The sequence below is a fragment of the Sceloporus occidentalis genome, unplaced genomic scaffold (assembly GCF_023333645.1).
Source record: "Sceloporus occidentalis isolate IW3139 unplaced genomic scaffold, rSceOcc1.0.p SCAF_4, whole genome shotgun sequence".
Taxonomy (NCBI): domain Eukaryota; kingdom Metazoa; phylum Chordata; class Lepidosauria; order Squamata; family Phrynosomatidae; genus Sceloporus; species Sceloporus occidentalis.
The window spans coordinates 118,800,787-118,818,931 of NW_028316984.1; the positions used below are offsets into that span (position 1 = coordinate 118,800,787).

The window sequence follows — 18,145 nt, forward strand, 5'->3', positions numbered from 1 at the left end:
ATGTGAGAGACCTATTTTAAAACAACAACAACAAGAAGAAGAAGGCAAGCAAGCAGGGACATATAATTTTGGACTAGTTGTCTGCCCCACATTGTGAACTCACTGTTGCGAACTCATTTGTGTATCAGAAAACCTGAACCATGGGTCATGGACTGGCCAAATGGTGCCAGAAAACTTGAATTCCACCCATCTGGCTGCACCAAATGAAACCAAGTTGTGATAATTAATTGTTCCCAAGAGCAGAATTATCACAGCATCCACAAAAACAATTTCCAAGTGCAACTGTCTGATTGTCACTGTTTCACAGTGAAAGTACTCCTTCCTGGGCACCACTGTATATAAAGACCAAACCCCAGTACTTAAAGTGGTCTATTAAGTTCTTTACTACATGCATGCAACAATAAATCATACTTCCTAAGCAACCACTTTCAGGCACTGTGAGAAAAAGAAAGAAAGAAAGAAAGAAAGAAAGAAAGAAAGAAAGATCAAAGCAATGGGTTGTACAAAGGGCCACAAGTGGGAGATTTACTAGCAGGGTGTCTCCAATTCAATATCTTTTGGTGGCAGTTTAAGTCCAAGAGAAGATGTTCCCAGTGGGTCTATCATATTCTGGTAACGTTCACCACGATGTTTAGCCAAGAATGGTCCCCAATCTGGTTGTGGAGAGCAGACCAGCTTGAGCCTCTACATTTAAGGAGAAAAGATCAGTTATCAAAATACATTAGGATTCACTGAATTTACTAGTATAAATTACTCTATACAGCAGCAGCAAATTACATTGTTCATCACTGTGTGTTTGGTGTAAAATGAGCAAAGATAGAAGGTACAAATTTAAATTATATCATTACTATTTTCTTTCCCTTCAGTCCCTCAGACACAGAAAAGCAACTCACAGCCATAATCACCCCTCACCAAGTTCTCACACCAAAGGAAATGAACTCCGTTATTTAGCCTAATCATCTGAATAGTTTATTCCTACCTCAAAATAATTGGATTAAAAAAATCTCTCCAGTATACAAAAGACAAAAAAGTAAAGCATTGCCAGGAATGAACAAAGAGTTTAATTATCATACCACACATTATTTTACTTCTATCTGTACTGAGAGTGTGGGTAGGTGGGTGCTTAATTAATTCTGTACATCAAGACAATGAAAATTTTGTTCATCTTGCCACTGAGTCTTCTTTGTTGAAGATATCATTTGATGGGTTCATTTTATATAGAAAAAGAAAACATATTTATGGTGCTTTAAAATGTCTCTATATCAGTTATTTCAATTTCTGTTTAATTATGAACTTGTAACCTTTGCCTCCCCAATCAACCATAATGAACTGGTTAATCAGGAAGCACTGTGATGAAATGGAATAAATGCAAGTTAAACTAATTCCCTTCAGCAAGGCATAGTGTTTTTGGTACTCCTTTGGCTGATGTGCTTTAAAAGAAGTAGTGATGCCATGGCTTTGACTAAGCAACATATACAATGCATTCCCAAACCAGTCTTCTTAAGATTAGAAGTTCAGAAACAAAGTAACTGAGGAAGAGAGAAGCAGAGAACCAGGAAAAAGTAATAATTTTCAGAATGTATATTAATTCAATTAATTAGGTACTTCAGCAGAATCAAAATAAAACTAAGCATTCCAGTTTCCCTTCCATCACCATGTGAATGCCTGACCTCTAAAATCTCTAAAGTGTATTTGCTCTTTTCTTATTTTGATTAAAAAATAATCGTCTCCAAGTTATTAATAGAGGTGTTGATTGTTCATTATGCTTATTTCCAATTTTGTTGTCCAACTAAGGACTAAGAATATTGTTGTTGTTAACTGCCCTTGATCTCAACTCACGGCTACCCTGTAAATGAGATTACTTCAAAAACCTCAATCCTCTACTGCTCTGTTCAAATCTTGTAGGCTGAGTCTAACCTGCTGGCATTTTCTAATGAGTCCATGCCTTCTCATGATGTGGCCAAAGTATGATAGCCTCAATGTGATTATCTTGGCTTCCAGGGAGACCTCAGGCTTGATCAGTTCTAGGACCCATTTGTTTGTCTTTATGGCCATCCACAGTATCCTCAGCACTCTTTTCCAGCACCACATTTCAAATGAGTTGATTTTATTTTTATCTGCTTTCTTCACTGTCCAGCTCTCATATCCATACATTGTGATGGGGAATACAATGGTTTGAATGATCCTAACTTTAATATTCAGTGTTATATTTTGGAGGCAATCCATCTGAGGATGTATTACTATGTTATTTATGTGTGAATGCATTGTTAACAAATAGTTATTGATTACTGAATAAGTGCATTTATTAATAGATGCATAGAAGTATTTAGAATCTTTAAAACATTTTACACAAATTATTTCAAAAATACTTCTACTATGGCTTGATTCCATCATTTCACAGATCCTTTGGAGTACATATTTCAAGACAGTGGCTGTATTACCACCACTCCAAAGCACTGAAACATTATTATTTCAAATATTTAAGAAGAGAGCTACAAAAAAATTGCTCCCTAAAATTCTCTTCCATGTCAAGTACTCTCCAGAAATTGTCTGGCTTTTAGCTATTCTGAAAGTATTCTCTAAGCGTTTCATGTAGATGAGGCAAGCTGCTATTCTCATTCTAATTTCAAAAGCCCTCAGCAAGTGCTGAGTTCAGACCTTTGGCAATAGCCATCCTGTTCTTTCCCTGGATGCCCATTTACACAGACAAAGAGCTCAGGGAAGAGTGAGGGAAAGATGATGCAGAGATGGATTAAGAAAAGGAGTGTTGCAGGAGTGCTGCTGTCTTTTAACTGTGGCTCAAACTTTAAAATTCCCTACCCATCATGGCCAGTGGTCAGCTCAATAAAGCATGTATTACCTTAACCCTCCCCCTTTATGCCCCAAACATGTAAACCCCTACCCTTTTCCTTAAAAAAATTGTTGTAAAAATTTATCTTGTAAAAACGCAAGCTTTGTAAAATAAAGATATATTAATAAAAAAATTATAATAAAATCACATTTCTAAAAATCCCCTAAAAAATAATGTGGGGGGAAATAAAACATTTACCTCAATAAAATTTCCAGGAGCTATGTGCATTTTTATAACAAACATAATGGGTATCCAGATAACAGAGCAAGCCAGCATCAACCATCCTAGTACCATAGACCATCCTGGATAGTGGTAGTTGCCGTAAGTCATTGGTTCCCATTGGTAGAAGCTAAAGGAAAGGATGAACTGATAGAAAGAAACAAACACATATTTTAACCGTCAACATCTTCCAAAACCAACTATTCATCTATGATAAAATGTGAGTGTAGGCATTCAATTTTATTTTTATAAAAATTTATGTACATATGCATGCATATCAAGTACACATCAATACCCAACAATAAATGTGTCACAGTCATCAAATCTGAGGCCCTGTGATACCACTGTAAATCAAGCATAGTCCCCCAGCAATCAACAAAATGAAGTTAGATTTACAAGCGGGAATGAAACCAGAAACTTGTACCTCCAGTAAAAAAGCCTTATTACGCACTCTATTGGCAGTATAGCTTAATGTAATTATCTTGTTACTCTATTGCACTTACTGTATAAAGAGCAATGCCTCTGCTTTTGCTAGTGCATAATTCAGTAACATCTGTGAACTGCCTACGCATACAATAATTTCATGCCTAAGATTTATAGCTGCGTTACCACAAAGGAACATATGAAAGTAGCTAGTTTTATTTCAGGAGATATGGATCAATTTAAACTATAACCTTAAAGCATGATAATATATCAAATATTCATGTTAATGAAGACAGCAAAAGAAGGTGGAAAGCTTTTTGGCTTTCTGTCTGTTTTGTATAGAACACTGCATCTTCAAATATGAACAGGGAGAAAAATGTCTGTTATACCCAAATCTCTATACATTGTCCAGCTCTATACCCTAAAATTTACCCACATCTATCCCACTGTGGATAGAATGGCAAACTTAAGCTGGAGAAAAAATGGCAGGAAGAGAAGTGTAGGAGCTCAGCATTGGCGCCCCCCCCCCCCCCATCTTTTTTGTTTAATGTCTTGACCTCTCATTGCTGCCTTGAGTCTAGTAGGAAGATACAAACAACTGCAAAATAATAGCATTTCATTAGTTTAAGTAACCTCAGATTAGCCAACTGCTTTATTTCTATTTTGCCTTGTTTTTCTCCTCTAACAAAATCAGCTTTTATAAGAGATGGGCCATTCCTATTTCATTAAGAAAATCAAAGTTTGGATCAGGAAAACAATTACATGCATATGGTGTGGTGCTGGGATCTTGCCCCAGGCTTTTATTTAGAGATGTAATGGCCAACTGCATTGTACCTTTATAAACCTAGGAAAAGCTATTAGGGGGAAAACTAGATCTCATCATTTCTAGTAGTTGCACATAGTTGGTAAAAGCTGCTCTGCTGGACAGTAAGCCATTCAGCTGACAAGGTGGGGACGAAAGTGTTTCTTAAAAGTTTGAGTGCCAATAACAGGTGTTTAGAAAAGACAAGGGGCAAGATCACAGTGAGAAGGAAGCTCAGGATACCCAGGAATCCAGATTTCATACAAAGTGTATATGGTTCTCCTGCTCTTCCTTCAGAATTTTGAAACTGGTTATTTTAAAAGACCCAAATATAATGGATTCCTCCTGTCTTTAACTCTTCCAGGCACGTAGGCAATGAAACAAGGAAAACACATAAGAGAATATAGAATTCTGGCTGGTTTTGGCAATTCTACACACCACCACACTACCACCCACATGATTAAAACATATATGTCATGCTGATAATCAGTTTACATGCTGGCATTGATTGCTACAGAAACATTTCATGGGTTTTCCTTCCCTATCTCTACCAGTACCTCCCAAAACACACACACCTTTTCTCTCAGGTTTCACTGGTGAACTAAAGGTCCTGATACAGAGTGACACCTAGTGGTACTAGGAAGCAACTGCTTCTAAATGGCTCTATATTTGTTCTGAAGTTCTTTTTGTAAAGAGAGCCTTGTGCTTTGCCATTGAATACATTAGCTGTGCACAGAAAAGCAAAGCCATGTTTAGTAGAACGATTTGTCACAATGGCTTAGCTTCAGTAAGTGAAATTGATTAACAGAGCAAACATTATAGGGAGAAATGAATACTTGGCAAGAGATTGCACATCAAATATGGGATCACTTCTAAGCATGGTGGCAGCTCTACTTATACACTAAAAAGGGCTCCATGCCATCTCTGTTTTACAACATATGGCTTATTTTAATATACTCCTCTTCATATCAACCACCATGAGGCTCTTTTGTGTATATAAGTGCCTTGCCAAACCTGTTCATTCAGATTTAATGCTTTCCAAACTGCCAAATAAAATTAGGTTTAGAAGAAGCTGTCACTTTACATTAGTTAGACAACGTTTGTTTCATGATTATTCCACCCAATGCCACACTGTTGTGTTTTGTGTGCTAATACCATAGCTGTCCCTTCTGGGCCAACTCTAATCAAGAGAACTAAGGTAATCTCTCACATCAGAAATGTTACTTTTGTACACTACATCTCCCAGAATTCCCCCAATGGGTGGCCATGTTGACTGTGAGAGTCTAGGAGGGGGAGTCTTTTCCAGGTTCAGCAGAATATCCAAGAGGTGCAGAAGCCACCTGACTCAAGGGAGAAGTTGCACCATCTCTATTCTGGAACACAGTTTTTTGGGCCAAACCAAACATCCAGATCATTGTCTTCCTTCCTGTCCAGGTGACATTGGGATAGAGGCGAATCTTCACCTAAGTAGTTCTGGCATTCATGTGTTGGCAAATATATGCAAGATCCCACTATGAAGCAATTCCCACACTATGGTAAGAAGATGTCCTAGAGCAGAGGTATGCAGTGACATCCTCGGTCTTGGGGTCACCCGGTGCAGAGAGTCTGGCAGGGAATGGTGGTCTTGCTCATTCATTCACTTGGCCATCACTCCCCACCTATTCTTACCCCTCCCGACTTCACCTCCATAAGCCTTCCTCCTCATGAGGAAACAGGTCAGAGGGAAAGCCAAGAAGGAAAGGCTCTCCCCTCCTTCACCTCTGCATGGCTCCTTCTGAGAAGGGAGCTGGAGGGAGGCAAATCCTCTCCTCCTCTTCCACTGCTTTGGCTTCTTCCTCAGGGAGAGAGACAAAATAGCAAAGAAGAAGGGGTGAGCAGCAGCTCTGTACACCCAAACATAGCAGGAGGAGGGCCTGACTGGGTGCCACCCCTATTATTTGGTGTCACCCAGTGTTGGTGTCCTAGCAAGCACCACAGACAATGATGAGACTTTTTTGTTTTGGAAGATGTAGTCCAACAACATCTATATGCATTCTCTATACCTTCACTCTGTGGCATTTATTGGATTCATGCTTGCACACAGTATAATAATATATAATAATTTATTCATGAGTGAGTGCAGTCCACTAACATTTCTCTTACCTGGATCCCACTGTAAAAAAATAGAAACTACAAAAATATATGACACTTCACTGCTGTGCAATTTAAGTAGGTCTTTTGTGGGGAAAATTCATGGCACCTGATTATCCTTCTCTCCCCACCCCCAAGGAATTGTCAGATAGGAATTGTATAAATTGTTAACACCTTTAAAATATCCACATATTTTGGACTACAATCCACAGTTTCTAGAAGTTTGACCTTCTAGGAGGTGACATCCAGATATATATATATATATATATGCATATATATATAGTATAGTATATATAGTATAGAATCACAAAAGCTAAGAGAAATCATTAAAAGGACAAATAACATCCACAAGAGGAAAACAGATCATGCTGGGCCACATCCAACTCTTGGAAGCTTGGGTAAATAAAATTATAGTATTTAAGTGTCTTTTTAAAGATAGTATTTGAGTTTCATGATTGCTGCCTTTAGGAAACAGCACGTTTATCAAAGAGATGTTGAGGCCATTACTGCTTAAATAGTGGAGAGGCGGAAGAGTTAGCAAGCAGAGATTTTCCAGTGTTATTTATCCCCTTCAGCCCCACCAACTCCTCTGGTCCTTACTGTTAAAATTGTTGGGGTCACAAAAGCCCAACAGACTCTCCAGAATATGCTTGGCTGGAATCCAATCATCATTTCTATGTCTTCACAAAATCTTTGCAACCCTGCAAAATAAACAAATGTAAATCCAAAATGCAAAGAACTCAGGCTGCAGCTTACAAAAGAGCTATTGTAATCTCCCTTGTGTCCAATTATGGGAACAGACACTCTGACTTGTCAGTCCAACTCTTCAAGAGACATTTCTAACCATATGGTAGAATGTGGGTCATTATATATGAAAAGCCATCCTAATAAATTATTTACTTTATAAAAAAAGATATGGTACATAGGCAAATATTATCCACATTTCTGGCTTTTGTATTCTTAAGGTATTGAAATACAAAGGATTACGGCAAGAACACTTTACTAACTGCTGTTCTATCACATCAGATACTTATTCTCCTCATTTTCTCCCCAAATAAACCACACTTATTTTTGCAGTGTTGAAGATCTGTGGAAACTTCATGAAAATGAATGGAGGTTGCAGCAGTGTTTGATAAAATGCCCTCTTGAAAGCAAACTTTAAAAATCTGGCCCATATTTCCAAAATACATAGCTCTATTCAAATCAGTCTGTTAGTGACTGTGTTAAAACTAAAATAAATAGTTTCCCCAGAGGTAGCCATGTTTGCCCATTACAGAAAACACAGCCAAGAGCCCCATGGCACCTTGTAGCCCTACAAATCTATTTTAATAAGAACTTTCATAAAATATAAACATATAGCCGTGTTAGTCAGTAGAATCAGCATGTAGAGAGATCTTGTAGAACCTTTGAGACTAACTGAAATTCTTGCTTTCATGGAATATAGCCCACTTCATCAGATGCACAATGAAATTAATGTTAATAGACAAGCTTTCATTTTATCATGGGCTGCTTCTGTTTAATAATTCACCCATCAATCCAGTCAAACAGATGCTATGAAAAGCAAAATAAAGGGTACCTAATTTCTGTGTTGTGTCTTAATATTTTGTGTATTTATACCCAGCACCAAAAGTATGCAGGTAGATCTTGAGTGCAGCTACCCACCATAATCCCCATGGTCATGCCACCAAGAAAGGCAATTGTGGTGACCTCTCTCTATATACGTATAAAAACACACACCAGCTCAAGATTTTCCATAGCTTCTTCCAGCTATACTAGAGGAAAACATTTTCATCCAATCTATTATGAGGACAGCAACTTATCAGAATAACAAGGAAGTCTGAAGCAGGATCTAGCTGACATCACTGTACCCAAGAACCACAAAACCCCAGTACTTTGGACCTGTAAGGCTGACTCCACTACAGCACCTTTCCCTATAAGGTAAACCTTATCTGTAAGTGCTACCTGAAGTCAAAGAGGAGATGACAACAAGGTGCTTTAAATTCATATTGGAAACAACATATTTAATTTTCTGTTAAAAGGATGGAGAATAGAGGCCTGCAAGTAAGGTTAGAGACAATTAAATATGAACAAAAATCACTAAATATAAAACCAGCCACAAAACTATCTTTGGTAGTGGTCTTCAATAGCAAGAAAATTATTTCCCTTGATGGCAGTAATAAAGTCAGGTCCACAGTTCTAATATTATTTCATCCCATTGCCTATCAAACAAAAGACTGCCACATTATTGCCCCAGTTCTAGGTACACAGCAGCACCTTTTGTCTTAATAAAAAGAGACTAAAAAGGGATCAGGTGCAACTTCCTTTTTTAGACTTTCAGACTCACTAGCACAGCACCAGACAAATACTGGATGGTGTGATTTTTGTTTTGTTTTTTACCTTCTCATTGCCATACTTTATACTTGTTTACTACTAAGTAAACTGCCTCTGCTCTGTGACAGATGTTTTCTAACAGCAACTCACACAACACTGAAACACTGTCATAGCCATTAATTATTCACTCCTAAAGAACAAAAACATCCCACCTCAAAACAAAACAGAAGGTGTAACTTCTCTTCTGGTGACAGTGATTGATCACAAATCACTGAATTTGCTGCTCTGGTGTGCATTTCAAATGTTTAGGTCCTCTCCAAGTAAAAGCAAAACACCAAGCCTCAGCCTTTCAAGCTATACAACCAGATGAAGTGGAAGACAGAGCCAGCATAGTATGGTGGGTTGAGTGTTGGACTATGACTCCAGGAGATGAAGTTTTGCATCCCCATTCAGCCATGGAAACCCACTGAGTGACTTTGGCCAATTCCTGCTTAGAGTAAAGCAATGGCAAATCTCCCTTCAAATAAATCTTGTCAAAAAATTCTGAAAAGCAGCCAAGGCAGCTCCTATAATCATACCGCAAGGAATATTTTAATATGCAGCCAGCAGTAGCAGGTGGTAGCTATCAAGTCATCTAAGCAAGGGTTCTACTCTAGGCTTTACTCTAAGTTGCTGTCTAAGGTACTGAACCCTATTTCCATAGTAGGTACCGCACATTGGATATTCCTGTAAAGTTTGGACTCAAATCCAAGCTGAATCACCACCCAACTGAGATGAAACCTGAGATGGGCCAAAAGTGCCACCTTCAGGCCAATCCGGGAATGTGGCGTACAGATGATGCATGCCCCCAGATTGGGCCAAAGCCACATCATGGCTGCCTAAGCCCTCTGTACCTAGGGATGCTTTAACCATGGATTCAAGCATCCATGTCTTGAAAATGTGTTTTATTTTTAAAAAATCCACAAAGTTTTTAACTATCCATTGTATTTAATGGGACTTGCACATCCACGGATTTTGATATCCAGAGGGGTCCTGGAACTAAACCCCAATGCACACCAAGGGCTTTTATCTAAGGCACTGGATCTTCAGCATGTAAGACATCTACTTATACAAAAGAGAAGGGATAACAGTGATTTCAAGGCTGCAATCCTAAGCACACTTACATTACTTCCAGGTAAACAACTATAAGCTATGAGAGCAAAGACACTGTGACGACAGAAGCTGGATAGGGCTTCTGAGACTCTTGTGAATTTTTTTAATGGTTTAGCAATGTCTAGCAAAGCAGAAAGTATCTCTTGACAAACTACAATTGAAATGCTCCCCTTAATGAAAATATAATGGTTAAATTGACATAAAACTGATACATGTTTGCCTTGTAAATACACCTCAAGAGGATAGTGGGAGATCTCCATTTCATTACCAAAAATCTGTATAGCATAAGGCATGCCACCACTAAAACTGGGAATGTAAGGCATGGCTCAGGTTACCATACCCTCAAAAAAAATCACAGATATAAAACTTGGTCATGTGTGGTTGAGCCACATCATAGTATGGTCAAAACAGTGTGGCCAAGCAACAAGATGACAACAGTTATTAATGAGGAAGAACATACAAAACTAATATTTTAAGGAGAAAACCTCCAGAATGTATGTATTATAACTATGTATAATTTCACAGGTTGCTTAACCTCCAACATTTCACAGACAAACCTGGGACACTTGTGGCAAACAACATCAAAGTATCATAAAGAAGGCAAAAGTAATTAAAGAGGAAGAATACACAAGCTAGGAAGGGCTGTAACAGTTTGCTTTTGCCTGAGATTACAGTGAAAACCCAAATTTTGCCCTCTCCTCTCCTCTCCCTCCTGCTGAGTATAATTAAGTATAAACTTCTGTACTTTGAAGTCCATTTTTAGCAAATGAAATAAGCCAAGGATGAAGGGACAAAGTGGGAGGACAGGAGAGAAAGCGGACATTTGAAAGCAGCTGAGAAACTGGAGTAATAGAGAATTAACTGGGGCTGTCCCTGCCAAACCATGACAGTTGTGATGTACAGGCTATGCTCAGCCATCCCACTCCTGCGTGGCTCATTATTACCAGTCTTTGGGTTGGGTTTGTTTTCCCCCAGTTCAATCGCTTTGTCATGTCTTTGCAGAAATCAGGAGAAATCAGAAATCCTCCCCCGCCGCCCCAAAAAAAGACTCAGATGCACATAGAATTCTTTCCTTTTTAAAGTACAGGAACATCTTCATGAAGTAACATCTCAGGAAGCTACCCAATCTAGACTGCAGCAGACAAGGATGTGGCACACATCTTTCCTGTCCCTCTCATTCCCAGATGGACCAATTATTTTACAAGAATTCATTGGCCAGTCCTTCCTTCCTGACTCCCATTGCTTCGCCTCTGCACTTTTGAGCAAGGCAGGGAGAACGAAAGAAAGTAGGAAAGAAAGTTTTATGGCGCTGAGCAATGGCTTCTTATGGGGCAATTGACCCATCAGAGACAGGAGTAACAGGGACCTTTAGCCCAAGTCAATGAGCTTATGGACTGAGGTCTGAGTTGGGCGGGTTGTTAGGCTGCTGCAGTTTTGCACTGAAACTCACAACAGTACTTCTAATACAGTTACACTCAGGTAAGATGAAATATTAGTTGAGTGTAGATTTTGGGGTTGCAGGTAAAAGTTCAACTGCTTTGCAGTTTTACTTGATGATCTCTTTGTCTAGTCTTTGCAGAAATAAGGAGGCATGTTCCTACCAAAACAAACTCAGAGGCACATGGGCTGGCACATGCTCAGAGGAGCAGGAAACAATGAGATGTGGTTTGCAAGACATTTTTGAGTGGATTAGGGTCAAGCAGCATTGTGGGCTATAGTGGTTTGAGGATAATATGCAAGGAAGTTGGGAAACAAATATATTGCCATAAGCTTTGTGGTGTGTGTGTGTGTGCGCACACGCACACACGCGCGCTTTCAAGTTGCATGTTGATTTACAGTAATCCCATTAATTACATAGGGTTTTCTTAAGCAAGGCATACTCAAGAAGGCCTTTGCCTTCCTCTGAAATACATTCTACATCAGTGTTTCTCTTACTATCAGATGTAGGGTACATGGAATTATTTTTGTGCAATGTTCCAGGGGCCAGCACTAAATCTATGCTCATTTTGTACCATTGTTTCTTTTTTTTTCTTGAAAACCCACTACGGACAACTCTGAGTAGGATGGCCTCCATCGCCTTTTCTCAGCAGACAGTAAGAAGACAGAGTAGCTAGAGTTATTCTGTGTGTTTTTTAAGCAGCTTAGAGTGCTGGGAGCATTGAAAGCATGTTAATCTGCATTACCTTTATGTCAATTGAGAACATTTGCCTTTACTGTTGTCAATATGTCACTGACATTTCAAGAGAAGTTGAACAGAACTCTGGGAAAAGAAAGGAAGTGGCAAGTCCCTGGGTAATCATGTTTGGTTTTGCAATAACTGTGGCAGCCCTATTAGGCTGCTGCCAATCTCTAAGTATAGCTTTTGCACAATGAAGTTCAATTTGTTTGAATCCCCCTGGAATGGAATGTAACACAGGCATATGCATGCTGATGGGAATTTGCTGGGTAAATTTGCACAGTTGCTGTATCCCATTTTTTGAAAGGTACACCCTCATAATGGCTTGATCTAGCCATGTTGCATTTATATCAGCACTTCAATTTTCCTCCTGAGACTGAATCAAGTGTCCAAAATCTCCTTTGAACTAATTATCTAAACAGCCAGCTTATTAATAGGAATCAATGCATTTTAAATTGGAACTGAGATATTGTGTTTATTTCTGCTATTCTGATTTACAAGATACAGTAATAGACCTAATTTTTATACTAGCTTTTTAAAAGCTATATCGACATGTACTCATTTCTATCTTCAGTCTATTATCTCGACTTTTAACGAGTATCTATAGGTTCTCTCAGAGCCAGTGTGGTGTAGTGGTTTGAATGCTGGACTATGACTCTGGAGACTAGGGTTCAAATTTATGCTCAGCCATGGAAACCCACTGCGTGAACTTTGGGAAGTTATACACTCTCAGCCTCAGAAAAACAAAAATAAACAAAACAAACAAGCTTCATTTATATACCACTTCATACCATCTAAGCAATTTACAACTGTAAGCTAATTTGCCCCAACAATCTGGGTACTCATTTTAGCGACCTCAAAAAGATGCAAGCCTGAGTTGAGCTTGAGCCCTTTTGCTGGTCTTGAACTCGCAACATTGTGGTTTTGAGTGAGTGGCTGCAGTACAGGCATTTAACCACTGTGCCACCAGGGCTCCTCCCATGAGGCATTTGCCTTAGGGTTGTTGCAAGTCAGAAACTACTTGAAAGCACAACAAATAGGTTTTCTCAACTATGTTATTAAAATTTTGCCTATCAATGGGTTTTTAAAAAGCGAACTGCTTCTGCAGATATTTTAAATGCCCCTTTGTACTTCCAATGAGAATTAGTACAGGTGAATAAAAATGCATTTAAAAAAATACGGGCTCCTAGCAAATATATTCCCAGGGACATTTTTGCTGTTTGAACATTACTTGCTGATTGACAGAATTTATTAGCAGAGGGATAACAGAAGAAAGGGGTCAGCCATGGCTGCATATTATTACCCTACGTGTTCAACTTGTGTGCAGAAAATATCATATGAAGAGCAGGTTTAGACACAGAGGAAGGTGGAGGGAAGCGAGAAGGAAGGAATATTAACAATCTAAGATATACGAATGACACCGTACTACTGGCAGAAAACATCAGAATTGGAACAATTACTAAGGAAGCTCAAGGAGTAAAATACAAAGACAGGCTTAATGCTGAACATAAAGAAAACAAAAATAATGACCATGGACGAACAACATAAATTCAACCTAGCCAATAAGGAAATTGAAAGAGTTAAAGACACCTTGGATAAAATACTGATCAGAACAGAGACTGCAGTCAAGAAATAAAAAGACTAGTAATAGGAAAGGAAGGGATGAAAGAACTAGACAAGATCCTAAAGAATAAAGATATACAATTGAGCACTATAGCTAGAATCATCCAGTCTATTGTATTCCCTATCACATGTACAGATGTGAGAGCTGGACAGTGAAGAAGGTGGATAAAAAGCAAATAAACTCATTTGAGATGTGGTGCTGGAGAAGACTGCTGAGGATACTGTGGACAGCCAAAAAGACAAACAAATGGATCCTTGAATAGATCAAGCCTGAACATTCCCTGAAATCCAAGAAGATGAAACTGAGGCTGTCGTACTTAGGCATGGCTCATTAGAAAATACAATAATGCTAGGAAAATTAGTGGGAAGTAGAAAGAGAGGAAGATCACATGCCAGTTGGTTAGACTCAATCAGAGAGGCCATGGGCCTGAACCTTTGTTAGAAAAGTCAGTAATGCTACAAAAGGTTGAGAATAGTTGAAAGAGAGGAAAACCGCACACTTGATGGCTAGACTCAATTAGGGAGGTCATGGGCCTGAATCTACAAGACCTAAGCAGAGCAGTGAAGGATAGAGGATCTTGGAGATGTCTCATCCACAGGGTCATCATGAGTCAAAGTCAACTGGAGGGCAGTTAACAACAAGAAATGTGCCCTCACCACAACTGTTGAAGTTATTCTAAAAAGAGATGATCAATTCTCAAAGCACAGCTAAAGGGTGGGTCAACCAACATTGATTGATTAGATCTCTGGCATTCCCTATCTTATATCAGATTTAGTGGCTACAAATTACCACTACACCACCAGTGTGCTTAAAATCATAGCACTTCCCTGATAATTCTTTTTTAAAAAATAACAACCAAACACACTGTAATAATATAGCTATAAAATGTAGCCCATTTACCACTTGACAGCATCTTCACAACAAGTGCTGAAAATGGTACTTGAATTTCTATGCTTCTAAATTAAAGACCCAGATAGAATGGAATATATGCTTGGCTTGTTACTTAAAATATTTGTGCAATAAAATTAATATTATGTTAATATTCTGAAATGAGGTTAAAGAAACCAAGGCTACATATGTTTATCTTATTTTAAAGTAAATCCTATTAAACATAGTGGAATTTTCTTAAGTGCAAACATACACAGGATTGAACAGTGACAGAACAATCCAACACACAATAGTGACTACCTCAGATTAAGCAGATATAGGATCAGACTTACTTGTGGAAATTCCCTTAAATGCTTACACAAAGAACACATGACATGACAGAAAAAAAAGATCATCCCCAGCTTTTTGCCACAAATTCATCAAAAGTAACTTCAAAAAAAGAAGTATGCCCCCTCATTTCTGTTTCCAGAACTGGACTTCTTAGAACCATTTGGGGATCTAAACATTTTGTTACTTTTTACTGTTCTTTTGATCTCTTCTGGACAGCTCCCTCTTGGACAACTCTCTCCAGATTTCCTGCATCAAGCAGGAGATTGGATTGGGGCTTTTCATACTACATGTTGAAAACACAATGATTCTGCTTTAACTACCATGGGCCCATCCTATGGAATCCTTGGATTTTCAGTTTAAAGTGGGGCATGTAGATGTCTGAGCCAGAGAGCTCTAATGCCTTACCAAATTGTTAACTCCAGGATTACACAGCATGTAGCCATGGCAAGTGGTAGCATAATGCTATAACTGTGTGGAATGAAAGAGTCTCAGATCAGTGCTTCTCAGGCTATTTGATGTAGAGGACTGGCAGTCTGTTTCCCCGCTAATAGTCCAGATTCTAGTGCAGATGTTTCTTGCTTTCTTGGTCACAGACCAGCAGCCAATAGCTCACAGACAAGCACTAGTCCAGGGACTGCAACTTTGAGTAGTACTGGACAAAGAAAGACCCAGATAGAATGGAATATATGCTTGGCTTGTTATTTAAAATACTTGTGCTACAAATTTTATATCATGCTAATATTCTATTAACACGATATTTTATATCATGTTAATATACTACATTTGTTGTTGTTGTTAACTGTCTTCATGTCACTCTCAATCCATGGCAAATCTGCTGATGAAACATCTCCAAGACCCTCTTGTCCTCCACTGCTCTGCCCAAAGCCTGCAAACTCATACTTGTGATCTCTTTAATAGAGTCCATCCATCGAGCATGCAGCCTCCTCTCTTTCTACTTCCCTCCACCTTTCGTAGCGTTATTTTTTCCCAATGATTCATGTCTTCTCATGATATGTCTGAAGAATGCCAGCATAGGTTTTGCCATCTTGGCTTCCAGGGAGATTTCTGCTATTATTATTATTATTATTATTATTATTGTTATTATTTTATATAGCACTGCAGATTTACACAGCGCTGTACATACAAACAATAAAATAGATAAAGTAAACCTGCCCATGGTGTACAATCTAAGAAATAATAGCATAATACATATAAATAATACATAACAATACAGGAAAGGGTTCAATAAAGTAAAGCAGGCAACAAATTAAAAACATCAAATAACAAATAATAGTCACGCAATGCCTGGGAATGATTCTCTGAACAGGATGGTCTTCAACTCAGTTTTGAAACTGGTTAAAGAAGTGATGACCCGTGTTCGTGGGGGAAAGAGATTCTAGGAATGAGGGACAGCAAGTGAAAGGGGGTGAATCCGGAACAGGGCGGTGGAAATCTTTGGCTGGGACAGCAAACCTTGACTACAAGAATGGAGGGCACGAGTGGGAAGATGAGGAGAAAGAAGGTCTGATAAATAAGGAGGGGCCAACCCATGGAGGGTTTTAAAAGTCAACAACAGAAGATTATACTGAATACAAAAAGGGAGGAGGAGGTAGTGAAGGGATGACAACAAAGGAGAGATATGGTCGGAGCGGTGGGCGGATGTAATAATGCATGCAGCTGAATGCTGGACAGAAATGAAAGGACAAAGGTGAGAAAGAGGAAGCCCAGCCAGAAGGATGTTACAGAAATCAAGTCGTGATACCACTAGGGCATGGACCAGAATCTTGGCAGTAGAGGCAGAGAGAAATGGTCGTATTTTGGCAATATTGTATAAAAAGAATCTACATGCCTTAGCTGTGGTCTGGATCTGGGGGGTACACGACAGAGAAGAATCAAATATAAAACCAGGACTATGGGCTTGCTGGACTGGTCGAATAGAAATGTCATCAGCAGAAACAGAAAAGGAGTATTAAAGAATAGACTTAGGTAGAAAAACGAGAAGCTCCGTTTTGGACATCTTGAGCTTCAAGCGTCAATGCTGCATCCACTGAGAGACAGCTGTAAGACAAGATGAAACTTGCTGTTCAAAACCCAGAGAAAGTTCAGGGGTGGAAAAATACAGCTGAGTGTCATCGGTGTACAAATGACAGGAAAAGCCAAAAGAACTAATGAGTTTTCCTAGGGACAAGGTGTAGAGAGAAAACAAAAGGGGACCCAGAACAGAGCCCTGGGGAACTCCAACAGATAACAGAACAGAAGATAAAGCCTGACCACCCATGACCACTGCAAAAGATCTAAACCAGTCAAGAACAGAGTCTGAGAACCCACCGTGATCAATGGTATCAAAGGCTGCAGACAAATCAAGAAGAATGAGAACAGAATAAAGGCCATTAGCCTTGGCCTGTAAAAGATCATCCAAGATCTTAGTGAGAGCTGTCTATGTAGAGTGCCGTGGGCAGACACTGGACTGAAAGGGATCGAGAATGGAGTTGGCTTCGAGAAACTCAAGACAGCGAGAATAAACAACCCGTTCCAAACGATAGCTAGACAAAGAAGAGGGGTCAAGAGAAGGTTTTTTTCAGAATAGGAGAAACTAAAGCATGTTTAAAGACTGAAGGGAAAGAACCCATAGAGAGAGAAAGATTAAAGATATAGAGAAGTGAGGGCAGAAAAGAGGGAGCTATGGAAATTAGAAGGTGAGTAGGAATTGGATCAAGAGAACAAGTTGCAGGTTTGGAAGAGTTCAGCAGTGTACAAAGTTCATCCAAAGAAACAGGAGGAAACACAGACATTTTTTAGGTGAGAGTGACTGGGAGTAGAAGAAGAATTGGGAGGGACTATATCAAAGCTAATAGTGGTGATCTTTGAGATGAAATAGCAAAATCGTCAGGAAAGAATGATGAAAAGACAGGAGGAGAGGGAGGTTTAAGCAAAGTGTTGAAGGTGGAGAACAAATGCTGCAGGTGCCTCTCATTGGCACAGATAAATGATTTGCAATAATTCTGTTTTGCCATGGACAGGGCACGTTAAAATAATAATAATATAATAATAAAGATTTATTTATAGCCCACCCAATCATGAAGAATCCAGGTGGGTTACAACAATAAAATACATCAATTACAATAGAGTTAAAAATCAAACCCTACACCTACCGCCCTCCCATACCCAGTACTAAAACAGAATTAAACAATAATAGTATAAAAAACATTAAAAACATTA

General features: G+C 38.9%; 1 protein-coding gene across 1 annotated transcript in view; it reads right to left on the bottom strand.

Moving 5' to 3' along the window:
• Positions 1 to 528: 528 nt before the first annotated feature.
• Positions 529 to 18,145, bottom strand: part of SLC6A5 (solute carrier family 6 member 5) — an 82,747-nt gene continuing 65,130 nt past the window's right edge. The window contains exons 11-13 of the mRNA XM_089523484.1: positions 7,026 to 7,126; positions 3,050 to 3,217; positions 529 to 684 (exon numbers count right to left, since the gene is read on the bottom strand). Of these exons, the coding sequence (XP_089379610.1) occupies positions 529 to 684; positions 3,050 to 3,217; positions 7,026 to 7,126 (425 nt within the window). The remainder of the gene's footprint in view (positions 685 to 3,049; positions 3,218 to 7,025; positions 7,127 to 18,145) is intronic.